The sequence below is a fragment of the Amphiprion ocellaris genome, chromosome 11, assembly GCF_022539595.1.
Source record: "Amphiprion ocellaris isolate individual 3 ecotype Okinawa chromosome 11, ASM2253959v1, whole genome shotgun sequence".
NCBI lineage: Eukaryota > Metazoa > Chordata > Actinopteri > Pomacentridae > Amphiprion > Amphiprion ocellaris.
This window is the reverse complement of record NC_072776.1, coordinates 28,003,360-28,018,867: the sequence shown is the minus strand read 5'-3', so window position 1 is coordinate 28,018,867 and position 15,508 is coordinate 28,003,360. Positions and strand designations below refer to the sequence as shown.

Sequence of the window (15,508 nt, the reverse complement as noted above, 5' to 3'; positions counted from 1 at the left end):
CTGAATCTCTAAGCTTTTAAGAAGCTCAGCGTTTAATTGGAGCATCTGCTCTGACTGATAATTACTGCATACTGTGCTGCAGATATTTCATTGCTGTAGTTACTCACACTGGTGGAGTGTAACCAAATATATTTAGTCAAGTACTTAAGTACAAAATGAGTCAAAATGGAGTCTATCCCAGCTGACTCAGGTGAAGGCAGGGGACACCCTAGACAGGTCACCAGTCTGTCGCAGGGCTACATATAGAGACAAACAAGCACTCTCACATTCACACCTACGGGCAATTTAGAATAATCAATTAACCTCAGCATATTTTTGGACTGTGGGAGGAAGCCGGAGTACCTGGAGAAAACCCACGCATGCACAGGGAGAACATGCAAACTCCATACAGAAAGATCCCGGGAAAGCCGGGACGCGAACCAGGGATCTTCTCACTGCAAGGCGAAAGTGCTAACCACTACACCACTGTGCAGCCTCTTTAACATTAATGCATAATTATTATTAATTCATAATAATCCAAAGATATAATATATAATAATACATATAAAACTTTATGTAATTAGAATGCCTAATTATACATACATACTTAAGTAACATATTCAGTGCAGGATTTGTGCATGTCTTAGCGCTTTTCCTGAAATAAAGGATGTGAATACTTCTTTTACTTGTACATTTAACCCATGAAACTCATGATTAGTGTGCAAAGAACTAACACTATTACTTATTAATAAAAGCATAAATCATATACTTAAGTACTGATTAACTAATGCATGACTTGGGATTTTTAAATGCATGAATCAGTGCAGCATATATCATAAATTCCTGTTGGTCACTATTAAAAAATGATGTGATTGCTTCATGTGTATATCATCAGAAATGTGAATGTATGATTTATATGTGAACCTACCAGGAAAATATCTAAAATGACTTGAGTCATTTAATATTTAATAACTGCTGATACTGAGTCCCAATCATTAAGAGAATTAAAGTTATTAAAATCAATACAATGTATATGTTTGACAACTGGATACATTAATATAAAACATTCTGCATCCAAGCTGTTTCTTTATGTTCCATAGGTGATCAGGAACATTATTGAAAATCTCCAGTTGCACACCAAAATCCTGTTTTCTCTACACTCATGTTGTTGTGGATTAGCTGTAGTAGCTGGTTGTGCCACCAGGTGGAGCTTCTTACTGTTTAATCCTGTAGCGAAAGAGGAAACTTGGACTTCATGCTGGCAAGCAGAGAGCATTGTGGGAGTTTAGCTAGCAAAGGGCCACTATGACAAAGACTTCTGTGGTTTTTAATGACGTCCAGCCATAGTTCATGTCTGTGACAAGTTAGGATTGACTAGAACAAATGTTTTTATACCATAGTGGTGTCTGTAATAGAGCCCATGTTTTGTTTTTGTGTGTCAGTTGATTAAAACAACAGCTCAGGACAGAATCACCTTTTTATTAAATTGTATTATTGGTTATCCATCATTGATTGGAAACGCTGTGTATTGTTAATTTAAAAAACTATGCAAGCTTTGCATCTCCAGCATCCTGCCGCAAATTGTGTTTCAATTTCATGACATCTATATAATAGCAAAATGCATTGATTGGCTCTGATTCTGATCTTTTACATCATTATAATAACTTTAGTAATCTGAGTTTTAAGTTCTTCATTTAGTTTTAATTTACATTTGTGTTGAAGCTGCTTTTCTGTCTCTTAGTGAACAAAGCTTCACGTATTGATCTTCTGATGGTGAGTTCACTTTGTACTTTGGATTGAGCTGATTGAGTTTGCACAAAGTGTTGTAGAGCTCAATGTACTTCGCCCTTAGAAACTTCCAGTCAAGCTGCGATTTGAAGCTGAAAAAGCTCCTCTTTGCTCAGAATAACAATTGGACACCTGATGCTGTTTCCTTCTATCACAGTAACTGTGGGTTCCTTCCCCAAGCAAAGGAGTTCAAGTATCTTGGGATCTTGTTCACGAGCGATGGGAAAATGGAGCGTGAGATGGACAGGCAGATTGGTGCAGCGTCAGCAGTAATGCGAGCGTTGTATCGGACTGTTACCAGTCAATCTACGCTCCAACCCTCACCTATGGTCATGAGCTCTGGGTAGTGACCGAAAGAACAAGATCGCGGATACAAGCAACCGAAATGAGCTTCCTCTGTAGGGTGGCTGGGCTCAGCCTTAGAGATAGGGTGAGAAGCTCAGACATCCGGAAGGAGCTCGGAGTAGAGCCGCTGCTCTTTCACGTCGAAAGGAGCCAGTTGAGGTGGTTTGGCCATCTGATTCGGATGCCTCCAGGGAGACTTCGTCTGGAGGTTTTCCGAACACGTCCGCCTGGGAGGAGACCCCGGGGTAGACCCAGAACCTGCTGGAGGGATTATATATCTCATCTGGCCTGGGAACGCCTCGGGATCCCCCAGGAAGAGCTGGAAAGTGTCGCTGGGGGGAGGGACGTCTGGAGTGACCTGCTTCGCCTGCTGCCTCCGTGACCCGACCCCGGATAAGCGGAAGTCAATGGATGGATGGATGGACAATAATTCAAGGGACCACTATTCCCATTAATTAAATAAATGTGTAATTGCAAGATAGACATTCTAATTTTAAAGATTTTAGTAACTGATTTAAAGTTGCAAACATTTTTTTGATGGCTTGGTTTGGCATAATAGTGTTGTATCAAATTAATATTATGTATTTAAACTCACATTTCAGCGTTACTTGATTTAAAACAGAATTAAAATTGAGGTAACTTAATTAAATTGGCTTGATAACCTTCATTTTACTTCACTTTGAGTTCAGTATGTCATAAAACTATGACAGATTTTGGCACTAAAAAAAATCAGTAATTTTATGTAATTTTAGCTTTTTATTTCACAGATTTCTTTTTTTGATTTACAAAAGTATCAGTTACATTATAAGTCTCTGACATAAAGATTGCTAAAATGCTTTCATAAATTTATTGTAATTCCACAAATAAGTCCTTAAGTTTGATAAATGAAACTGTTAAATTCAAATTTCATAATGTAAACATTTGTGTGTAATTTTTGAAGTGATTAGTGTTTTTTTCATCAGTGTTTAATATGTGTAAGTATTAATAATCTGTCAAAATATCATTTTTTATCATCATAATCTCATGCAAAAATCATAGCAACCCTGTGAAATTTTTCAACAAATTTTAACTGTAATTCTTTGAACAATTTACTGTTATTTTACAGATTTTCCTTGTTTTGTTAATTACAGATTTTAACTAGTAAAATCACATTAAAAAGATTTTATTATATATTTTTGATGTTAAAGAACCTGGTCCACATCAAACATCTATGTTTTTACAAATAATAATAAATGTTTTTCCAGCGTGTGCTCGTAAAAATAGAAAATTTTTACTTTCAGCTAAAAATATATAATTATTTGCCAGATATTTGCAGTTAATTGTTTTTACAGTTTTTGAACATTGTAGTAGTCCTTAATTTAATAACAATACTACTACTACTACTAATACTACTACTACTAATAATAATAGTAATAATAATGATAATAATAATAAAATTCTTGCACATTTGCTAGCAGATATTTTTTTATAGTGTAAAATATGTATGTTATGATTGTATTTTCATGAGATGGTCTCTTCTGTTATATTTATATTTAATATTTTATGTGCAGCCTATCTGCCTGAATATTGCTGGGAGTTTTTTTGCAGTTTTTTCAATTTTTTTTATGGAGCAACGTGTCTTCAGACTTTAGATGCTGTTTACCTCAAACACGTCGGCTCTCTTCTTGACCTTCGAATCAATGGGGAAATATTGTGTGCAATAAGGACTAAACAGAGGCTGATGTGTGTTTGGTCCGGTTTGGTGAACAGACAGTGTTTCAGAGTGCAGGTGTGAGCAACTGCTGTCACTTTGACCCAGCAGACACCAATGGAGACACATTTACAAAACACTGTGGGACGTGGAGAAGTTCACAACACCTGTTCTGATTTACATGCAGTCAGTCCCCACAGAGATGCTGACCTCTGTAACACTCTGATACTCCCACACACTGAACAACAGGGAAAATACAGCAAATCTGGAATTAAAGGGCTCAGACTGTGAGTTTATCCAAATTAAAATGTTTGTTTTGTAATCACATTTGTTTGTGGTTTCCATCTAATGTATTTAGCTGCTGTTTCTGGGCTTCACATTCACAGTCAGACTTGATGTGATGCTTTCTACTTGCACATAAATTTACTGTTTAACAGAAAAGCCTGTGCTGCAGGTGTAAAAAAGGCAAATTGTAAATTGGCACCCCGAATGAATTATTGTGTACACTGTAAAAAAAAAATATATATATATATAAATAAATCCAGCAAAAAAAAACCCCCAAAAAACTGTAACTATATGTTTAAAAAAAAGTGGAATATTGTAACATTCAAAAAATATAAAAATGTAGAAAAATAATACAAATATCTATAAAATAATGATATCTTTCAGCTGATTTCATTCCAGTAAAGCTGTAATTTTACAGCCACACACTGTAAAAGAACAAATACACATACAAAATACAGATTTCTGATGTGGACATTTTGTACAATTTTGGCCACTTTTGTTGTTGTTTTTATAAATTTAGACTTTTTTCTGTCAATATAGTGTCTGTAATTCAATAAAACTGGGAAAATCTGTAAAATAAAGATTAAATACATTTTGTTTCAACTTTGATATAATTAATGAATAATTTTGCTTGAAAGTAACCACAAATATCTATGAAATAATGATGTTTTGTGGTGAATTAAATACCATAAAACAGTACGATTTTACTGCCACACATTGTAAAGGAACAAATAACTATTAAAATACAAATTTTTGATGTGGACACTGTACAGTTTCGGCCTGCTGTTGTTTTTTAAGGTTGTTTGACTTTTCTTCAACATGTACATCACTATTTTGTTCTATTAAGCATTGTCTGTAATTTCACAGAACAGGGAATATCTGTAAAATAAGAGCTGAAAAAGTTATGGACCTTTTTTCTACTTTGATGTAATTAAATAATAATTTTACTGAAAAGTAACAGTAAATATCTATGAAATAATGATATTTTTGGTGATTTAAATACAGTAAAATAGTGTGATTCTACTGCCACATATTGTAAAGGAACAAATCACTATTGGTTAAAAAAAAAAAAAAAAAAAATAATAATTCATGTGGACATTTTGTACAGTTTTGGTTTGGTTTTGTTGTTGTTTTTTTCTATCTACAATTATCTGTAATTTAACAAAACAGGGATAATCTGTACAATAACAGTTTTAAAAAGTAAGCACCTTTTTCAACCTTTTATATACAGAATATTTTTTGAAAATAACTGCAAATATTTGTAAAATAATATTTTTTGCTGATTTAAATACAGATAAATACTGTAATTTTACAATCAATTATGTAAAAGAAAAAATACTATTTGTAAAAAATACAGGGTTTTTTTATGTTGTTGTTTTTGAAAATTAGTGCTTTTTTCTATGATTTTAGTAAATATTATCTGTAATTTAACAAAGCAGGGAAAATTGCAAAAAAAAACATGTTTTTAAAAAATCTTTCATGTACATATTTTTTGTTGAAAATAACTATCTGTTTGCTGATTTAAATACAATAAAAATAGTATAATTTCACACTTAAACTATGTAAAAGAATACATTTTTTATGTGGACATTATTTACAGTTTTGGCCTGTTTTATTTCTGTGAATTTACTATTACACCTATATTATCTATAATTTTAATGGAGCTTTATGTCCACCTCAAAAACACAACAATTATTTCCAGTTTTTAAAAAAAGTATGAATTTAGTGGAAGACCCTAAGTACAAGTTGCTCTAGAGAACCAGTTGTTGCCTGGCTGTTTCCTTTTGCATCAATTGTTCACACATGAAGATGTTTTTATCTGCTGACTCTGCTCTTAGAGCAAGAGGGCAGCATGACAATGGCAGAACAACAGATAAATAAATCAAGTACAGCAGTGAGAGAAAAGAAGCCACACAGGACAGACAACAACTGCAGCTGATGACAGAAAATCCTTTGAGCCGTGAAGAAGAATCCCAGAACAACAGACGGAAACATGAGGGTCAGTCAAGAGCGAAGACGACAGCAGAATCAGAGAAACTGCAAGCTGTAAATCTGTGAGCAGCAGCAAGAGTCCAGAGGCTAAAACAACACAAGGCAAAATGACCGTTTAGTAAAACGTCTTACATTAATACAGCGCTTTGTATCCTATTTAAAGGGAAGTAAACTCCCTGAGGCTTCCCTGTAGTTTGGACCTTGTGTAAAATAAAATCTAAGTCAGCGTGATGCTAAAGATTCAGAGAAAAACAAACCTCATACTTCAAAATAAAATAATTCACAGAAAAAGCAGCAAATCACCAAATTTAAGAAGCTGGAAATGATTAAAATAATAAATTTTCTACATTAATTTTGTAATTTTACTAATAATATTTGTAATTTAACAAAACAGAAAAAATCAGTAAAATAAGATTTGACGAAATGACGAACAAATTTTCAATCTTTGACATACATCTTTTTATTTTTGAATAACTGCAAATGTCTGTAAAATAACTATATTTTTTGCTGATTTAAATACAGCAAAACAGTGTTACTTTACTGTCACAAATTCTAAAAGAACAAATCACTGTGAAAATAGAGCTGTTTTTTGTTGTCTTTTACTGGCAATATGTACATTAATGCATTTTTCGTCTGATTTTACTAAGTTTTATGTGTATTCTCACAAATCCAGGGAAATCTGTAAAAATCTGTTTAACATAGCGCTTTGTATCTTATTAAAAGGAGGCAAGATCCCCCAGTAGTTTACACCTTACGTAAAATAAACCTTTTTCGAAACCTAAAACCAAATGAGACTGCTAAATATTCAGAAAAAAAACAAGAATACTTCTAGCATAAATAAAAATAATTCAAAGAAAAAGCAGTTAATCACCAAATTTGAAAAGATGGAAGATGGAAATGATCAAAATGATTAATTTTGAGTTGGTAATTTTGTTGGTAAAAGGACAAATTGTTTCAGCTCTGCTTTTAATTTATAACAGCACATCACATCTGCATGTGGAGTCTTAAGGAAATGTACTTACTGCTGCAAAAAACTAATAACAATCCCAACCTGGAGAGATTATTTTGCAGGAAATTTAAAAGTATGGCTTCTGGACAAAGTGTTGCTAATCACCAACATGCTGACTGTAATATAGTTGGGCTTAACATCCACTCAGCTTCTGTAAATGTATAAGAAACAGAAGGATTAAGGCTGATTAACCACCCAGGTAGTGGATTACTGCAGCAGCATGTTTATAGAGCTGAGTACTGATAGAGTAAACAGAGAGAGGAGCTGCACACGAGACGTTTAATGCAGTAAATAAGATAAAAGCAAAATGAGACATGGGAGAGTCTGAAGTTTACAGAGGGGAGGAAGAGGATGAGCCGTTCCTCTTCATCAGCACTTTGTTTTTCAAGGCCCTGGTGACAGCTGAGAACAGCATGAACACACTGACTGACCGACATTTTACACATCTGCTGGAAGGCCTTTAACTCGTATTTTCTCACACCGTCGTGGCAGCGTCGCACAAAGGCAAGACTTTCAGCACCGAGACACTTGGAGGTGAAGTCACATTCCTCCTTTCACCCTTCGCTGCATGTCAGTTTGGGACCAAAATACAATTAATTCCTGAAACCTTCTGTCAAGTCGCAGCATCAGCGAGTGAACCGGCAATAAACATCACTACTAAAACTCCGTGTTTAAACTAGAAGCTGAGTGAATCTACACTTTGAATAGAAGCAGCTTAACTTAAAGTTGAACAAAGAAAAGAAGATTCTTCAATAATTTAATCATCAATTTACCAAATGTCCTACACCCGACCATCTCCAATGTGATGGCTTCTCAGAGATTCTTTTCTCTGCTCTTGTGCTGAGCAAACAGTCCTGAACAAATTGTTTGAAATCTGCACCACTTACAGATGATTTTCTTCACAATAGAAGGAATATTTCAGATGGTTTGGGGATTTTACCATACTTCAGTGGCATCCACAACCTTTCCTCTGAAAGACTTTAGATCTCAGCTTGATGACACCACAGAGAGACAAGCAGAACCTCGATGTCAGAGGTTAAAATAAGGTTCTAACTGTCACTCCAAAAGACGGTTCTAATCATGAGGCAGCTTTCCACTGCAGGAATTCAAGGCAGGACCACAACATTATCTGAGGGGGTGAGAAGCAGAATGGTCTAACCCACAAAAAATCCGAATTGAATTTTATATAATTTCTGCAACATTTTATGGTCTAGATTTTAGTGGCAAAGTGGTCAAACCCACAACACAAATACAGCGTTACAGTGGTGCTTCGAATATTAGACCATTCTTGAAAACACAAAACTTTGATCTCATTTTTGTCAAGAACTAAGAAAGTGGGATAGACCACTCTGCTTCCAAACCCTTCAACTATGAGTGCACCAAAACAACAACAAATACTAGCTGTATCTCCAGTGTTATAAGCATGCAGCAAAAAGACAACCCTGTCTTCAAAAAACTGTGTTCCCATTCAAATAAATCGCAGCTTAATTTACACTTTTTAGATTTGCAGGTAATTTTACACACTGTATATTTTCTACATTATAGACTTTCTACATTTTTGCACACTGCACATTTTCTATACTTTACATTTTGCACACTGCATATTACAAATATTCACCAAAATATTATGGAAAGATATCTCTGTTGCCAGCATTTTATGGTGACATACATGTAAAAAAACAAACAAACAAAAAAATAACAACAAAACAATTTCCCGATCATTTTTTTCTTCATATAAAGGCATATATGTATAAAAAAATCATATTAAATCATATAAAATGATGACAGATCTGGATAGTGTCAGCTATTCTGTAGAAACCAAGATAAGGCATCTATGGTTATCCCTTATTTTGATTTTAAAAAGGGGCTTAAAAGTAAAGATAGTGGCATTATCCTGAACTGTAAATGGCCTTGAGCTCTTGAAAGTCTTTAAAAACGTTGGGAAAAGTTTCTTTTCCTGATATATAAAGGCTAATTTCCATAAAATGCAAGTATTATCATATCAAATGATTGAAGATGTAGAAAGATCTGACTGGGAAAAAAAATCAAGATATGTCATGAGTTGTTAACGCTATAATGATTAAGATAAGAGCTTAAAAGTAGAGATAATAAAATGATCCTGAATTATAAATGCCTTTTAATAGTGTTCAATTATGTTGAAAAAAAATCGTATTCTTATATATAAAGGCTAGTATCAACAAATTGCAAATATTATGTCAAATGACGGATGATTTATGATGATGATGATGATGATCTAGTCCTTACAATGTACAAGATAAGAGTTCAACTGAAAAGGTCCTCAGGTCCATAATAGATGGTCGAATAAGTTTAAAAAGTTTAATATTCTTACACATAAAGACTATAATAATTTTTTTTAAATGCAAGTATTATACTATCAAATGGGGGGAAATCTGGATAACTTTGACTGTCCTGAAAAAACCAAGATACAGCATGTGTGGTTAGTCTGTATAGTCATGAAGATAAGAGCCTAAAAGCAAAGGTACTAAAAATATCCTAAACTGGAAATGGCCTCGTTCTCCTGATAGGATTCAATTAGATTGAATAAGTTCCCATACATAAAGGCGAATATCAAAAAAATCCAAGTATTATTACATCCAGTGATGGAAAAACTGGATACTTCATAATAGATGTTCAGATATGTTGAAAAAGTTTCTTATTCTTTCCACTTGACTGTAAATGTACAAAATATTGCAGCAATCTTTACGTTCTCTACTTGATTTTTCTGTCATTGCAGTAAAATGTGAACCCGGCAGATTCCTCCACTGCGATGCCTCCACACATACTGACGTCTGGGTGCGAGCGTCGAGCTTCATCTGCTAATAGGCCTCACCAGCCGACCACATTCCTCAGCTGTGTGGCTCAAGGTCCAAACACACTCACACATTCATATCTGCTTAGCCGGGAACACCTTCAAATAATAACTCGGAGCCAAATCTCCTTCAAAGTGCATGAAAAAGCTGCACAGAGTTCAGCGGGGATTTAGGACACTTTCATCCCAGCTTTGTGGGATAAAAAAGTCTTTTATTTCTCATAGATATAATAAGTATTTTCTCTCTACTGGGTCCTAAACTGCAGGACACTTCGCATGATGGTGCATTTAGAGGAATGGTTCAACTCCAGAGCACTGTGAGTGGAGCTAATTCAACATAAAAATGGATGTTTTTAGGTTTGCATGGTCCAGATGTAAACAGCAGCTGAGTTTGGTTGAACTGAAGCACAACAGACAACATTAAAAACACAGTAACTCCCCCTGCCCTTGTTTAGTGGTTCAAATTAAAATTTCCAGCATCTCTGAATGTTCCTCGGTGTTACAGTTTCCACAGAGTTCTTGACATGTGGCCGTACCATCAAAGCTAATTTGCACAGCATGCAAACAGTTAGGATTTTCCTTTTTTGGGGGGAACGTTTCCCTAAAAACAATTGCAATCCACTGGATGTTCAGTTCTTCAGATGCTGGGAGTGCATGAAGACTCTTGTGTTCACTCTTGCAGCCGCAAACATGTGGTGAGCTTTGAGACATGTTAGAGTTAGCAGAAGCAGCTCTAACAAGTAAATAAACCTGGTAAATTTTGAGGCAGATGCTCATTTGAAACGATTCACCTGGAAGCAGTGAGGAGGCATGTTTGTACGAAATCTTAGCTTGATGACAATAAGTTTTTCAATTTGTATACATAAACTGTAAAGTTGAGGAGGTGCCGGAGGAATGGCAGCAGTAAGTTCCATCATACTTCAATAGCTTTTATTTTTCATTTTCAAGTTTATGAAACATATAAAATACACCAAACCTGGATTTTCACCATGTGAGACCTTCAAGACTTCCACTAAGAACAAAGGATTTCTCATTTTTGCAGTTTGAACTCGATCATCCTCCAGCACTTTGCACTTTGTTATTATGAGTTATTGTGTTTAGATTTTATTTGAAAAAGTTGATTTTATCCACTTAAACTGTGAGTGAAGGAAGTCTGAACACTTCCTGAAGTGACTGTTATGACTTATTGTTGATGATGACCAGTATCTTTTTAACAAATCACCCATATTGTTCAGTTTCTCCCTAAATCCCTCCAGGAAGAAGGCGGTATAATTGGACACTGCTTGTTACCAGGACGACTAGACAGTGTTTATAAGTCCACCCTGCTAATGTGTCCTTGAGTAAAATCCCTGCAGCTCTGAGGTGCTGCCTTGCTGACCCTGATCTCTGACCTCAGACAGAAAAGCCACTTCTGTTGCCACGCTGATGAATAATGTATCGCACTTTTATTACAGCTCTGCTCCATCATTGCTGGTCTGTCTGTCACTGTGAACCAGCACCGGACAGACAATAATCAGAGGTCAGGGGTCAAGTGGCCACTTGGACGTCTCAATTTTCAGATATTTGAAGAACAAACAAAGATTTGGGTTTGTGCTTCACAGCCAGCATTGTTCCTGAAGAGCTTGATAGTTTATAGCATAGTTCCAGACAGGAGAAGGCTTTAGTGTATGTAATTTTATGTAAAGATATGGCTTTGACTTGAAGAAAGAAATCTAAATTACAACTGCTTTTGCCGACAATAACTCTTCATTTCTGAAGAGATCATGAATAACCTTGTATAAACAACTTTCTAATACTGTTTGAGAATGGTTTAAAAATAACAACAATAAACAGACACAACATGACCACAAAAAAACAGACAATGACGACAGACTCAAAAAGACCACAAAGACACACAAACCACAACAAAGACACAGAAAGTGACAATAAAGAGACACAAAACAAAAAACAAAAATACAGCAAATGAAAACAAAGAGAGAAATAACAACTGCAAAAAGACTCAAAATGTCCACAAAGAGACACACAACAACCACAAACAGATACAAAACAACCACAAATAAATTACAGGGACACAAAATTATCTCAAAAAGACACAAACAACCACAAACAGATACACATAAACAGAAATAAACTCCAGACAAACTACAAACAGACAATAACAACAGCAAAGAGACTCAAAACAACAATGAACAGACAAATAACAACCACAAAGACACTCAAAATGACAACAAACAATGACAGAACAACCACAGACACAAAACACCCACAAATACACACAAAACAACCACAAATGAACACAAAACAACCACAAACAAATACAAAATAACCACAAATAAACTCAAAACAACCACAAATGGACAAATAACAACTGCAGACACAAAACGCAAAATTACCAAAAAGAAATAGCGCAAACAGATGCAACAAATAAGATAAAACGAAAACAAAACAAAAAAATACACATGCAAGAATGCAAAACACTATGTCAAAATGAATAAATTCAAGTAAAATGATCATTCAGGTGAAGAGTAGTTTGTTTTGTTAAATCTATGAATTACCACAGACTGTAGTACACTGGCCCCGCCCCGGACTCGACTCTCCACCAATCACAGACTCGCTGTACCTCCAACTCTCCCAGCGCCGCTGCTCATTGGCCGCGCCGCCCGTCAGTCATGCGCGCTGGGCGGACCTGGGTGGAAGCGGCGGAGGGGCGGACGGCGGGCTGAGAGGCGGCGCGACTGTCAATTGTTCCCCAGTCCTCGTCAAAAGTCGGCTGTTGTTGCCCGGAGTACAACCGAGACGACCTGAACGGCTGCGTTCAGTCCACACGACGCCTACCGAGGCGACACATGAGCGGATCCAGTGTTTCCTGGACGCCCACAACGCCGCGCAAGTTCGCTCCGCTTCGCACTTTGACATCGAGCTGTCTGGGGCGCAAACCTGTGGGGTTGCTTCTGTAGCCGGATTGTTGGCAAACATTTCCTCCACAACCAGCAGCTTCTCACCGCACACCGGGGCTCTGATTGGTGGTCCTGAGCGGCTCCAAGAGCAGCCAGACTGGGAAGACTTGTTGCGCGTCTCCGGGGAGCGCACCGGTTCGGTTTGCGTGTGATGCTTTGATTTGACTGTGGGGCAGCGTGGAGTGGACCGGAGCTTAGAGACTATGAAAACCCGCTCATAATTAAGGAAATTAGGGTGATTATTTTCCTGCAGGCTGACCGAGCTGCTGCTGCTGCTGCTGAGGCTCCGGGGAAGCACCAACCCGTTTCTGCTTTAAATGGCATCCAGGCACCGCCGAGGAAAACTTTATTCGGGTCAGATCAGTTGATTCATTTTAACCCTCCGCGCTTCTTTTCAAACCTCTTTTCTTCCTCCTCGTCGACATGTCAGAACGCGATGAATGTGGAGACGGGCTGTGCAGCGACGGAGCGCCGGACTACATCCCGACCAGAGCGTCCCGCGGCCGGCGTAGCGGTGTCATCCTCCCCGGTGGCGGCAGTCAGGACACGGACACCATCCTGCTGGAGTCTGTGAAGGCGGCACCGCGTCGGAGCAGCATCATCAAGGTAAAACCCCACCTGGTATTGGTTTATTTACCACTTGCCTTGGCACAGTCCACCCCTGTGCCCCCTCACCTCATGGGGATAAATGTGAATATTAAAGCTCACTGGATCCATTTTACGCTCAAATAATGGAAAACCTCAGCTTTACGCGCAGATGTTTGTGATGTAAAATGTTTCAATAAGTGACACATTCCTTCCTGCGTCCTCCAAGGCCAGATGCGTAATTTTTCTGATACGCATGTGTGCGGCACCGACGCGTCTCTATCACTTTTTGCGCCCTTTCAGGTGCGTCACGCGTGCGTAATGTGAAATTCCACGCTCTCCGTGTTTGTCCTGTGACTCTGTTTCAAAGCGGCCATACCACATTCTCAGATTGAAGGATAGCTGAGCGAGATGGAGATGGTTTCGATGCAGCAGCGGGAAGAGAAACTGGGTTCATTTTAATTTGCTATATTTATATTTATCTATGGAAATAAAATGGGACACTGACTCTGAGTTCTGTCGCTGTGGATGAATCTGATCAGGGGGTGCTGTCCTCTTTAAACTGTAGCTGGTCTTTGGTTCCGCTCCAAAGACCCCTCACCTAATGACCCACTGACATCACGGTGACATCACGCCTCCCCTGGCTCACCTGTGCTCAGGTGTCAGGTCACCGGCTCCTGCGGGGTAGGGAGGATCATGTTTGAAGGATCATTACCCTTCATGTCTAACATATCTGCTGTACAGGAGCCTCTCACCCCAGCTTATGTGTCACCTGTAGCAGTGCTGGAATGTAAATAAGTATACATTAACTCTACAGAAGTAGGTCTACAGTATGAAGCTACCTGTAGCCCTACTCCTATGTGCTTTAATTTTCTACTGCTTACTGTACTGTATTTGACAGCTATAGTTACTTTTCAGATTTAAATATGACATAAAGAACATAATTTATGACATGCAACACATTCTTATACTCTAGATTTAACCTGATTAAATATTAGAATTAATACAATAAAATAAATTAGTCACATTAATGTATTTCAACAGTCTTTCATTAAAGTTACAAAACTGCTACACACATGCAATTTTATATTTTGACAGTGTGAAATGTAATGACAGTAGCGTGCTAATGGTATCAGCAGCACCCAGCTCACGTTATAAGCTATCGCTACGTTATCTTACACAATATGAAAGTTAGCTGATATCTTAGCCTTAAAAATTATAACATCAGCTGATACAATAATGTTAAAAAAAAAAATGTTAGCTTGTTCGTTAGCATAAGCAAGTTTGTCTTGGTGCGTTTGCCTAAACTACATCACACTAGCCTGAAAAAGGTAACACTGGCTGATACAAAAGTGTTTGCTGATTCTTTAGCCTAAATAATGTTAGTGTAACATAAGATACAGCTAGCCTAAAGAAGATAACATTAGTGTAAACAAAATAACTGGTGTAAGCAAGATAACATTAGCCAAAAACGATAATACTTGCCTAAATAAGATAACCTTAGCCAAACAAGATAATATTAGCTGATCCGTTAGCCTAAATAAAGCAATGTTAGGCATTGCATTAGCCTAAACAAGAAAATGCTTACCTAAACAAGATAATGTTATCCTAAACAAAATAATAGTCTAACAAGATGATAGCTTGTTAGGCTATCGGTAGTCTTTATTTAGTGGGAATAAAGCAATGCCATTCACTGCATTAGCCTAAACAAGATAATGCTAACCAAAAAAAACATTAGCCTAAACAAGTTAACATTATCCAAACAAAATAATGTTTTCTGATACGTTAGCCTAAATAAAGCACTGTCAATCACTGTGTTAGCCTATACAGGATAATGTTAGTCAAATAGATAATGTTATTCTAATAAAGATAACTCATACATTAATCTAAACAAGCCAATATTAGTTCCCAAATAAGCCTAAACAAGAAAAATGTTGTCAATACAGGATAATGTTAGTTGCAATGTTGGCCAAACAAGATTATATTTGCTGCTATGTTAGCCAAAAGAAGATAATGTTAGCTGATGGATTAGCTGATGTTATTGACTT

The 15,508-nt window shown here is 36.8% G+C and overlaps 1 protein-coding gene across 1 annotated transcript in view; it reads left to right on the top strand.

Moving 5' to 3' along the window:
• Positions 1-12,630: 12,630 nt before the first annotated feature.
• The window catches only part of plcl1 (phospholipase C like 1), a 122,135-nt gene continuing 119,257 nt past the window's right edge, over positions 12,631-15,508 (top strand). The window contains exon 1 of the mRNA XM_055015182.1: positions 12,631-13,481. Coding sequence (XP_054871157.1) covers positions 13,299-13,481 — 183 coding nt within the window. The 5' untranslated portion in view covers positions 12,631-13,298. The remainder of the gene's footprint in view (positions 13,482-15,508) is intronic.